General features: G+C 37.9%; 1 protein-coding gene across 1 annotated transcript in view; it reads left to right on the forward strand.

Moving 5' to 3' along the window:
* Positions 1 to 12754, forward strand: part of COPB2 (COPI coat complex subunit beta 2) — a 28643-nt gene extending 15889 nt beyond the window's left edge. Inside the window, exons 11-22 of the mRNA XM_059920217.1 lie at positions 1962 to 2050; positions 2141 to 2247; positions 3313 to 3456; positions 4099 to 4229; positions 4500 to 4707; positions 8484 to 8594; positions 9687 to 9901; positions 11295 to 11387; positions 11476 to 11656; positions 11843 to 11911; positions 12064 to 12135; positions 12389 to 12754. Of these exons, the coding sequence (XP_059776200.1) occupies positions 1962 to 2050; positions 2141 to 2247; positions 3313 to 3456; positions 4099 to 4229; positions 4500 to 4707; positions 8484 to 8594; positions 9687 to 9901; positions 11295 to 11387; positions 11476 to 11656; positions 11843 to 11911; positions 12064 to 12135; positions 12389 to 12484 (1516 nt within the window). The 3' untranslated portion in view covers positions 12485 to 12754. The remainder of the gene's footprint in view (positions 1 to 1961; positions 2051 to 2140; positions 2248 to 3312; positions 3457 to 4098; positions 4230 to 4499; positions 4708 to 8483; positions 8595 to 9686; positions 9902 to 11294; positions 11388 to 11475; positions 11657 to 11842; positions 11912 to 12063; positions 12136 to 12388) is intronic.
* Positions 12755 to 12959: the final 205 nt, after the last annotated feature.

Raw genomic sequence — 12959 nt, forward strand, 5'->3', positions numbered from 1 at the left:
GGACTTGAGGACACGGGGAGGGGGAAGGGTAAGCTGGGATGAAGTGAGACAGTGGCATGGACATACACTACCAAATGTAAAATAGTTAACTAGTGGGAAGCAGCTGCATAGCACAAGGAGATCATCTCGGTGCTTTGCAACCACCTAAAGGGGTGGGATAAGGAGGGTGGGAGGGAGATGCAAGAGGGAGGGGATAGGGAGATATACGTATGCATATAGCTGATTCACTTTGTTATAAAGCAGAAACTAACACAACATTGTAAAGCAATTATACTCCAATAAAGATGTTTTAAAAAAAACTCATTTTCTGTGATGTTACCTCTTTTTTTTTTTTTTTACAATCTTAGGATCCATTTAATTTTATTTAAATATATCATCACCCTCTTTGAGAATCTAAATCAAGGACTTGGGATCCTAATTTGAAAATGAAACAGAACGACACAGAGGAACCTGTTTCCTCAAAACAGTAATGGGCTTACAGAATGCCTTTTAGGAACTTATACCTAATTAAGTCTGTTCATTCCTTGCGTAAACTTTAAGCATCCTCAAATTTTATACATCTCTAAATAAAGTGGAAAAAGGGGAAAAACCACATTTAGCTGCATAATTCAAATAAAAGTATTTCTTTACTCACGTCCCATTCTTAACAAAACAAATTCTGTCTGAATTCAAAATGTTCATAAAATAGTCTCATTAAAAACAGGAAAAATTTACATCTCAATTATTATAGTCACTGACCGGTTCCATTTTGATTCCTGTTTGGTGCATGTAATAAACTTCGGGGCTTACGTTTTTTTCAGACACTGAATTACATCTTTACAGTTTTCTTAGTTTTGTTTTCCCCATATTTTGTGTTGCGTCTTCTGCCGGCAGTGGGTAACTTAAGTCTCAGTGTTGCATAGTAAGATGCATGCTTTTTATTTTTTAACAAAAAGGTCACTGAGAGGTAAGATCTTTTCATAAATTTCCTAAATAAACTCATTCATGCACAGTTCCATATACTAAAAGGTACTTTGTTACCAACTTAAGCAAAATTATGGTTCATGAGTCGCCTTACCTCTCTCAACATACCTCTCCCTCCGTTTTGATAGTTTCCTCTTTTCAGCTTTATCCAGCCCAGACCCTGTTCAGCATCTTTCCCATCTTGAGCAAAGCACTTGTCAGATCACTTCCTCATATACTCCCGAGTATCCAACCACAGCCCCTTTTCAAGGCAGAGGCCTGAGTATATATGATTTATTAAGTTGTTGCCAAACATGGCTGACTAATGAGCCACTTATAATAAAAGTTTTTATTTTTTAAGTTACTTTTATTGAGGTATAATTTATACGAAATAAAATGCACTGTTTTACGTGTATATTTCAGTGAATTTGGACAAATGGATATAATCTGTAACCACCAGCACAATCAAGATATACAGAACATTTCTATCATCTCAAAAACAATCCCCTTGTGTCCCTTAACAGTCAGCACCCAGCCCCTACTCCCCAGTAGATTAGATTTGTCTTCTTTAGGGTTTCATGTCAGTGGAGTTGTGTGGTATGCACTCTTACGTCTGGCTTGTTTTGCTCAGCATAATGTTTTTGAGATTTATCCATGTCGTTGCATGGATGGGTAATTGGTTCCCTTTTTTGCAGAGTAGTATTCCATTTTATGAACAGACCACAGTTGGTTTAGTTATTCACCTATTGAGGAACATTTGGATCTTTTCAGTTTCTAAAATAGTTTGTAAGCCCTAGTAATTTGTGTAATAGACCTTGTGAAACCCATTCATTATTTGTCCAACTGTAAGCAGTTCACTGATCTCAGGAAAAAATATATTAGTGAATTTTCAACTATTTTATATTTTTGCATAATTCACTACTCAAATGTATTTGAAGATATTTGTAACATTTGGTGGAATTACAGTTTAGTATATACATAATATGCTATATTTGCTTTCCTTTTTTCCCCCCCCCCAGATATGCAATAAGAGAGAGCAACAGTGTTGTAAAGATATTTAAGAACTTTAAGGAAAAAAAATCATTTAAACCAGATTTTGGAGCTGAAAGTGAGTGCTGTTTATATATGATACAATTTTAGAAGCTTTATAATGGCTCAAAAACATCTAAAGATCTAAAATTTTTTTTGTTCTTTTTAGGTATCTATGGAGGCTTCTTACTGGGAGTCAGATCTGTAAATGGCTTAGCTTTCTATGACTGGGACAATACAGAACTCATACGCAGAATTGAAATTCAGCCCAAACACGTGAGCTCCCTCCATTGCTGTTTTTGGAGTGTACATCTTTGTGACAAGCTCTGAGTCCCTGAGGCCAAGAAACATCCTTGTACCCTGCTGTCCCTGTTCCATTGTGCTGGACACAGTGCCATGTACCTCAGGATTGCTTAGAAAAGGAGAGTCGTGGTATTTGAGTGAGGCAGTAGATGTTGGGCTTTTTGAAAAGTATAAAAAGTTATACAAATGCCAAGTGCTGTTCATATTTTAAATGGCTTTAATGCTTTGAAGATAAGTAGCCAGGGAGTTCTTGACCTGGAAGGGCCTGCAAGTCTCCCACTCAATTCAGAAAGCCTTTTCATACTTTACCTGATAATGGCTGTTTAAAATTTAGGTAGCCGTTCTCCAGTGACAAAGTTTTCAGCCTTTAGATCTGCCTGCTTCTTTGACAGCTTTAACTGTCAGGAAATAATCTGTGGAGACAAATCCACCTCCCCAGGGTCCTGGTTCTGTCTTCTAGAGCATGCATTCTCAGCAGGGGGACGTCGTCCCCTAGGGGGAAGAAATTGGTTCCTGAAACCAATTGATGACAAACTGTACTCTTTATCTATAAAGCATAGATGCACATATGTTTATACACATTATGTGTTTGTGTACCGTATGTATATGTTTATGTATTAATATATGTATAGACATATAGTATCTGTGATATTAAAACTTCAGGGGAAGGTGATTGGGAAAAAAATGCCTAAAAAAGGTTTGAGGTGGGGGTCATATGGGAAAAAAAGAAAGAGTGAGAAACACTATTGTAGGGCAATAGGGAATAGGCTAGTGCTCCTCTGAATCTCAGCACCCCTGGCACTTACTGCCAGCGCTCCTTGCTGCCTCCCTTAGGTCCTTCCATTTCTATAAATAGAACAGTAGTGCCCTGTCCACCCTCCCAAATATGTGTGTATATACATGACAGAATTGTTAAGTGTATACTTAGTATCTTAATGTAGGACGATAAATCTTGTAGGAAACAAAGTGTATGCAGTTTGTCATACCCACTCAGAAATCCAAAATCATTTATCTGTGTTTTTGTTTGTCATGTTGCAGATTTTCTGGTCTGACTCTGGAGAGCTAGTCTGTATTGCCACTGAAGAGTCATTTTTTATCCTTAAATATCTGTCGGAAAAAGTTTTGGCTGCACAGGAAACACATGAGGGAGTTACTGAAGATGGCGTTGAAGATGGCTTTGAAGTAATTGCATCAGCACAACTTTAGCTTTGTTTTTAAATGATTTATATTCTTAGAGCAGAGCTTCACTCACTGTTACTACTATAAAATAGGTTTGGGGAAACTAATAAGCATTTAAGGAGTTACGGTAAAATGTGAAAATTAAAATCTTGGCTCAGAGATCAGGGTCTGAAAGTATTTGTTCAAAAGAAATTTGTGCTTTGATTTTAGGAAACCTTTAGACTAACTTTGATTATCTTTCAGTAAGGAAATTAGAAGGTGTTTTGGTCTTAAGACAGTTTAGCCAGAGTTATTTAAAATGTGCTCTCAAATGTAATGATAAATCATCCATTGTGGAGGTGTCTTGGAAGACTTTTTGAAATACTTATTATGCCAGTCTCATGTATGTTAGGAGTTTAGATCAGCACGTTCTTAGATTACAACTTTGACGCAACAGTGAGATTTTATAGTACAGATACTCATCCAGGAATCTGTTCTTAAGTGAAGAAAGTAGAAATACCAAGGAAAGATTTTCTTTCTTGAAATAGGATTCTTTCTCTGCATTTCTTATTCTACGTATCACCCTTAATTATATTCAGTTTTTTGTCATTGACAGGATTCCTATTGCTGAACAAGATAATAATAGACTTTATTTTTTTCCTGCAGGTTCTTGGTGAGATTCAGGAAATTGTGAAAACAGGGCTGTGGGTAGGCGACTGCTTCATTTACACAAGTTCTGTGAACAGATTAAATTATTATGTCGGAGGAGAAATAGTCACCATTGCCCACTTGGACAGGTAGCTGAGTATCGTTTTGCTTTTGTCTTTAGCCTCCTAAATTTAAAAGCATACTTTTTAAACATAAACAAAACCAATTGCTGGCTTTTAACAATGATAGGCCTGATTTTTCAGTGTTTTAATAGTTGGCAATTGCTAACCAAAATTGCGTCAATCAAATGGAAAGATTTTGAGCAAGAGGCAGAGTGAGTGAGTGACTGCAAGAGAGAGAGAGTGTGTGTATGTACTGATTTGGGCTTAGTTCTAAATTAGTTTCCGTTTCTCTTACAGGACGATGTATCTCCTGGGCTACATTCCTAAAGACAACAGGCTTTATCTGGGGGATAAGGAACTCAACATCGTTAGCTACTCCCTGCTGGTTTCAGTGCTGGAATACCAGACAGCTGTCATGCGGAGAGACTTCAGCATGGCTGATAAGGTCCTTCCGACCATTCCAAAAGAGCAGAGGACCAGAGTTGCTCACTTTTTGGAAAAGCAGGTAAGGGGGTGGGGGTTGGTTGGTTGTTTTGTGTGTGTTTTTGAAAACCAGCAATTTGAAAGAATGTTAATACGAATTTGAAGAACTTTATTTCTTAACTACCACTGATTTCCTTATGGCAATGCAATTTCTCCTTTAAATTTAAGTCACTTGTTATACTCCTCCTTTCTCATTGCCCTTCGCATCCCCTTTAAATGTTGGAGGTGATTATTAGTCTTCCCTTTTTGTAGACTTGTTTTCTGTTCTATCAGTATTTTCATTTCTATGCTGCATTTTTCTCTATCCTAGCTGGCTTCTCCCTCTCTCTCTTTGTAAAATATACATAAAATTTACCGTTACTGATAAGCCTTTTCCTTCATGTAGCAATTTTTAGTATAAATTCAAAGTTACATGTGCACAAAGTACAACATTTTGCAAGGCTTAGGAAGAAAACAGCCCTCCCTTCTCTCTCTCATTTCTACTCCCTAGCGGTAATCACTTGTAATTCTTTTAGCTGACTGTTGGCATTTATTTCCACATGTCTAACATACTTATATTGCTGTTTCTCAGCTTTAGGCATTTCTTGGGACTTTCCACTCTATACAAGATGAGGGATTTATCTTTCTTTCACTCCCCCTGCTTCTACCCCATAATGCCACTTTCCTATTGCTTAACCTCCCAATATAGTTACATCAAAATTTTGATTAAATTGGTATTCATTGTTTATATTACTGTGGCTGTGTAAACACTGTTCACAGCTGAGCCATGTGATATATTATAGCAATAGCTTTCTCTTGCAGTTGTTTGTTTTCCCTGGAGTTAATAATTGTTTCTTTTTTTTAAACTTTGCTTATTTTTCTATGTACTTAGGGTTATTCTCCCTACTCCGATGGTTCTCCAGATTTCCTTGAAATCTCCTTTCCGTATGTTCAGTCTGCTTCAGGCTGAACTGGTTTCTGCCCTCATCATGGATATCCCCTCACCATCGTGTTGGGGCTTCCCTTTGGCTCTCTTGAGTTGGATCTGTTGTTTCCTATATTCCCTATCTTCTTTCCTGGTTTACTCCCTCCTTTTGCTGGGGTATGTCCTTCAGTAGTTTCCTGAGAAAAGGGTTATTTATTAATAGCAGGTAAATTTTTTTGTGACCTCGATTATCTGAAAGTGCCATTGTTCTACCTTAAAACATATTTGGCCATTTAACTGGATATAGAATTCTAGGTTGGAGATGATTTTCTCTCAGAATTTTGAAGACGAAATTCTATTTTGCCTTCTGCCTTCTAGCTTCTAGTTGTTGAGGTCTAAAGCCATTTATATGCCTGATTCTTGGTACCTGATCTGTTTTTTTCTCTTTGGAAGTTTTTTGGATCTGGTCCCTGTTGTTCTGTGATGTTATCATGATGGTGGGCCTTTGTGTAGGGGTCAATTATTGTTCATTCTTCTGGGTATTAGATGAGCTCTCTTAATTGGAAACTCATTCCTTCATTTTTGAGAGATTTTCTTGAATCATTTCTCTGTTGATTTCCTTCCTTTGTTTTCTATATTCTCTCTGTGCAACTGTTATTCAGATGTTGGACCTCTTGCACTGGTTTTCTTATTTTGTTATTCTTGGACTTTCTAAATCTTGTTTATGGATCAAAGTTTATCTTCATACCCTCTGTAAGGGTATGAATGATGGTTTTTGTTGTTGAGTTTTCTTTTCCCCTTATGTTGTATGCTTTCTTCAGATTGCTGTTATTGGTTCATTTTGATCTCTGTCTTTCCTTTTAAAGATTTTCCTCAGGTATCTCATGATCTTTGGGCACTCTTAAACGAGTGCAGGTCTAAGAAGCAGGTCAAAAGATCTGAGTTTATGGGTGAATTTATTGGTTGGACTAAAAATATGTGATGTGGCTAGGCCTTTTGTTTGGGGAGCCTCAATCAATGTCAGTATCTTCATCTAATGAATTTAATGACTCTTCATTTATTCAATTAGTGAATTTAATGAGCACTTAATATTGTACCAGGCACTGTTCAAGCTGGCATATGGCCCTCATTGACATTTTAGTATTTTTAAGTCTTACCCCTTTGGCTGCTTAGTTTACAGAGAAGCTCCCCAATCACCATCCTTCTGCGGGCTGAGCAGAGTATGGCTTGGTGTCTCAGTATTTAGTATTTCAAATATTTAGTCTCAACATCCATTCTTACAATCTCCTGTTTTCCTTTTGCCACTCAGCACTCCTTCTGGGTGTGCAGGGATCCCTCGGACTGGAGACCCTCTAGTTTACCCTCTCCAGAGAACAAGATTCCTGTCTTCTGTGTGTGTCGAGAGGTCGGGGCGGGGAGAGGAGTGGGTACCTGGGGTATCTAACTGCTTCTTATATAGACTTTCAGGCAGTTTTGTTTATTTGCTGGTTTTAACACTACCCTTCACGAGACACCTCTGGGGATTCTGAGGTGTGAATCAGGTTGTTTCTATGCTGTCTTCACTCCTGATTTAGGGATTAGTCTTCTCTAGTGTTTTAACTTGAACGTTTGTACTCCTCCACCAGCTTTCGAGCTTCCAAAATTGTTACTAATGTCTCTGCTGCCTTTCTGTGTGTCCTTGGGAGTTACGCTTTTAAAAAAGAACCCCCTAAGTGTCATTTCAGTGGGGATTTGCAGGAAAGCAAAAGTAAGTGTATATAGCCCACCTCATTTCATCTGCTTTGCCCTCACCTATATCTGACTAGTTCTAGAGATCTTCCATCTTCCACTCTTGGATTTTATATTGTCTACATCAGTGCTAGGGAAGAAAGGGAGTAATGCAGATTATTCAGAATGGCTTGTTACATTGTACTCCTGGGAGAATGGAGGTAGGGGCAGCTTGTATAGTCTGGGAAGTTATTTTAAACACAGTGATACAGCAATGCTGAATATCTACCCAGACAGAACTCAGACAGCTGTCCAGCTTCTCCATCCTGACCACCCCCTAACAGAGCATTCACTCTCAGTCTGAGGAAGTCTTCTGCAGCCTGAGCTTTTTGTCTCATATACCACATCCCTGGAGCTGAAGAACTTGCCCATAGGGCAGACCCCATCAGCCCTGTTTGTCTTGAGGGAGAAGCTAATATAGTAATTACGGTAGTTGGTTTAAAAGCTTGTTGCTGATGACTGGAGCATGGGAAGGCAGTTTTAGACTTCTGTGCTCTGGAATACTTGCTGATGAGTAAACTGGACATGCGACCAACAGTAAAGGCATAGGTAATGACACCAGATCAGTATCAGGACCTGAAAGCAAAATGTTTGCTAAATGACCTGCAGATGATAGAAAATTGGAAGGTTTTACATTCGACTTCCTTTCCTCTGAGGCACTGGACTAGATCTCTGAGGCCCAGCTCAGGAGATTACGGACAGCTAGGTTTACACCACTGTGCCTGTCTTTCTCTTTTTGAAGTGGCTCTTGTTCAGTCAACTTTCCAAAATCCTTTTCTTTTTGACATTTGTTTACATTTCTAAATTTTAGTGGTTGTTGTTTTACTTGAGTTTATCAAGCATTGGTCAGCTTCCACTGCTTAGAAAACAGTAGATGTTGTGTGACTGAATTTTTTCTGCCCTGTTTTTTACCAGTTAATTTAACAGCTCCTTAATTTTTCTGTCTTCTAATTGAAGAGTATTTTTTATAGGTTACTTTGTTTGGTTTAAGTAATGGGGCTTCCAATGTCAGCAGCGTATTTAGTTTGAGAGAGCAATGGATTGTTTGCCACGTGTGTGCACTGTATATGTAGACTACACACACACAGGTTTTTCTGTACATAAACACACACATTTTATCTGTTTAGGGCTTCAAGCAGCAAGCTCTTACGGTATCCACAGACCCTGAGCATCGCTTTGAACTTGCTCTTCAGCTTGGAGAACTAAAAATTGCGTACCAATTAGCAGTGGAAGCAGAGGTATGTACTAATTTATGATTTTTTGTAAGTGATGGAAGGGTCAGTAGGTACTTATATGTGTCTACTATAAGTTGTGTTTTAAAGTTTTCTGAAATGCAAATTAGTGACTCATTTTGGTGAGGTTGTTGCCTTTCTTTGGTCTTCTTAAAAAATGAATTACGTTTATCTTTGCATAAATTAAATGGATTATATTGGAGATATGTATTATTATATTCTTATTAATATATTCTTAGCATTCTAATTTAAGAAAAAGTGTTTTTTTTTAATCTTACATGAGATCTGTTTTGGAAGAGAAGGAAAGCTAGAAGATAGTAGATAAAGGAGTCTGGAACTCTAAAAGAATGCAGACACAGCAGTAATTTGCCAATATCCCAAACTAGTGAGGAAGACGTTGGTTTTAAAGAAGGGTTCTGACATTTTGAGACAGTTTAATGACATTTTTATGGATCGTTGTATATTTTGTATATTGAGGGCTCCCAGTTGTGGTTTAAGTCTAGCATTTACTGGTAAATTCATTTCAGATGTACTAAATAAATTTTAGCTATGTTAAGATCATCCAAATGAGCAGCATTTTATTTGATTTCTGAGAAGCTACAAATGACAGAAATAATATTTATTATTAAATATTTAAGGACATAAAAAGGTTTTTCTGCTTTCAAAAAGTGGCATTAAATCGTTCCTTAAAATAATTACAGTCTAATTACCTTAAAACTCGTTAGTTTTAGTTTCACTGTGTAATTACAAAATAAAAATATAATGGGCTGATGATTATTCACATGCAGCATTAAATTTGATTTGTGTTTGAATTAATTTTATGTATGTGAATAATTTCTATTTCCTCATTATACATTTTGTCATTCCGTTCTTATTTTGATAGACCCTACTTAACAAGCACAGCTCAGTATACATAAAATATGTATTTTATAATTATAGAAAAAGCACAGCTCAGTATACATAAAATATGTATTTTATAATTATAGAAAATATAAAATTGTTAGTACAATGATGTTCAGGCTAACAGAATAATGTTGATGTTGGAAATTCAAATGTTTATTTAAAAGATATTTTAATGTGGAATCTCTTTTCTTACAGTCAGAACAGAAGTGGAAACAACTTGCTGAACTTGCCATTAGTAAATGCCAGTTTGGCCTAGCCCAGGAGTGCCTGCACCATGCACAGGATTATGGGGGTCTGTTGCTTTTGGCCACTGCCTCTGGAAATGCTACTATGGTGAACAAGCTAGCAGAGGGTGCGGAGAGAGACGGCAAGAATAATGTGGCATTCATGAGCTACTTTTTACAGGGCAAGTAAGTATTAACCCAAGGTCTGCAAGAGTTGGGCACAGTAATAAAGCACTGACTTCAAGGGTGGTCTTTGGAGAGGAACATGAAGAAGGAGCCCTGGAGCGAGTGCTGATGCCTGGCCAAGCGGTGCTGCTGATGGGAGCAGGCAGGAGGACAGTGCTGCTTTGGAAGAACTCAGAGGATGCTCTTCAGCAAAGGATGCTCTTACCACATTTGGTCTAAATGTCTGAGCAAAATGAGCTGCTCAGGGAGTCTCAACTGGGAGAAATGTTAACCCCTTTCTCAACAGCCCTGCCACTTAGTGGCTAAGGTATTTTAGTTAATGAAGGCAGGAGGCTGTTGGGCTGCTTGTTTCATTTGGTACCTGAGCGGCAGGTGATTTTACCCAAGTTGAATAATTCTGATCTGCTTACAACAAAAATAAGGTGGATGAGGATGCCAGTTACTTTTAGATTTGATTTCAACTATAAAGCATAAAAATGTCATGTATTAAAAAGTCGTAGCAGTTAGTGTGTATGAGATCATTTCATTAGTTGACCATGTTATGAAATAAAACACAGAAGTATTCATTAACTTTGCCCTACATACTTCTTAAACCTCACACTTAATCATAAAAACTTTGAATGTGTATGTGTTTTATAACATATGTATGCGTAAATTTATATACCTGTAAGAATAGGTCCACTATTTCTTATCAATAACTCAAAAACCCAAAAACATTCTGAGAATATTTGGTGGCAAAACCTGGCCTAAACGCTGAAGTATTATTATTAGTTGCTTTTATGCCACTTGGTTTGTTTTTATTGCATTTAGTATTCATGTGTTATAGCAGAATATTTATGTTTGTGACTCTGATGCTGAGGGTATTATGTAATGTATATGTACTTTCTAAAATCCAAAAGGTATTACCTTTTTAAAATCCAAAAAATTCTGAGTTCTAAAGCACGTTATCCACTTTATCAAACTTACACAGGAAAAAGTTAAAAAAAGAAAATGGACACCTGGATATTTTCCTACTGGGCACCACTGGATTGTCCAGCATAGTCCGTGTTAGAGATGCTGCCCTCAAAACTACACTTGTGAAACCGAGTTTCTGCTCTTCATATTCTGAAGCCCTTAAATGTGCTCATCTAAGCTACCTTGTTTTTAAAAGCCCCTTTAGATTCTTCTTAGGGAAGTTAAGGAGATTGAAAAATCTCTCACACTCCTGGAGTCCGTTATGTAACACACTGGTGATGACAAGTTAGTGGCTCAGTGACAGAAAAGAGGTGTATGTGTGAGAGTTGGAGAGGGAGTGCTGACTTGCCAGCACTAAACCCACATTTCTTTAATGTGGTAAGTGCCATTATTATCGCGTTCATTCTTGGTAACAGTGCCTCTCCTTTTTAATCTTTAGGCTTGATGCTTGCCTGGAGCTCTTGATTAGAACTGGACGACTGCCAGAAGCTGCCTTCCTGGCACGGACTTACTTACCCAGTCAGGTTTCAAGGTACAGACTTTTCATTTTAGGAAGAAATGTTTGAGATAAAAACAGAGCCCTTAACAGTCTCCCAATGGTTCTATGATATCTGTAATAGGGTGGTGAAACTCTGGAGAGAAAATCTCTCAAAAGTCAATCAGAAAGCAGCAGAATCCCTTGCTGATCCAACAGAATATGAAAACCTTTTTCCTGGATTAAAAGAAGCCTTCGTTGTAGAAGAATGGGTGAAGGAAACACATGCTGACCTGTGGCCGGCCAAACAATACCCACTTGTCACGGTGAGTGCCTGGGGTGCCTCATCCCGTGTGACTACGGGGTGGAAAGGCATTCACGACTTACGGTTTTGAACTGCACCACATACATTATGGTTCGATTAAGAGCTAGTATCTGGAATTTAGGCCAAGTTTATAGATGAATTATGCTTTCAGAATATTTCATTTCATCATTGCTTTATTCTCTGATAGCCAAATGAAGAAAGAAATGTTATGGAAGAGGCAAAAGGCTTGCAGCCCTCAAGAGCTGCATCTCGGCAGGTCAGTCAGACATGAGAAAGTTTGGTTGAGATTTGTTGATTTTAAGTACCACTTCCCACTTCCTAATCCTGACCTGCCTTCCCTTCGGGAAGAATTTCAAATTCCTGAACAGATTCCTTTGTTTTTATGTGTGTTTCTACTTGGGTTTTCAGGAACTTGATGGGAAACCTGCTTCTCCTACTCCTGTTATTGTGGCCCCCCCCACAGACAACAAAGAGGAAAAGGTACGGACATCATACCCAACTTCCTATTGGACCCCAGCCTCACCCTCCCTCCCCGCGAACGTCTGCAGGATGTGCAGGCCTCTGCATTTTAAGTGATGTAATCAGTTTCAGAGCAGGGGTTTTGAAATGAGAAGATGCCCCCTTTTGACTGTTGTTTTAGTTCCCTTTGGATCATGAATCACAGATAACTTTTCTTTAATAACTTTGCTTTAACACAGTACTATATAACTCATCCTCTTCCTTTTCTTTGCAGAGTTTACTTGAACTGGAAGTAGATTTGGATAATTTGGAATTAGAAGATATTGACACAACAGATATCAACCTGGATGAAGATATTTTGGATGACTGAATAATGTTTCCCATTTACTCAACTAAACAGATCATTATTATGGACAGGTATTGATCGTCACCCTGACCACAGTGCTTTGGACTCTGAGAAACTCCTTAGATTTTTATATGTAGATGCTGTGGCCCACTGGGAGCACAATGCCCTCATCTTCAGAGGAGTTTATGTGCAGCATCTAAATCACAATGTTTCCTTGTTAACTAAGACTGCTGTGGGCTTTGATTTTTTTCATACTGTCATTAAGACCATATCTCATAAAATCTTTTGAATTAATGAAGATACTTCAAAGTTTCCTTTCTGCATAATGAAAACAGGATTCTAGTTTTAGAAGGCTGAGCCAAAACTACACCTCAGCTAGGGATCAGCCCACATTCTCTTTTCTTTGAATAACTATTTTCAAATACCATCAATCAAATTTTTCTTAGAACTGAATATCTGTGCTAAACCATTTTCCTTGACCTCACGGCATTATTCCTCT

Source organism: Balaenoptera ricei, chromosome 4 (assembly GCF_028023285.1).
Source record: "Balaenoptera ricei isolate mBalRic1 chromosome 4, mBalRic1.hap2, whole genome shotgun sequence".
NCBI classification, from domain to species: Eukaryota; Metazoa; Chordata; class Mammalia; order Artiodactyla; family Balaenopteridae; genus Balaenoptera; species Balaenoptera ricei.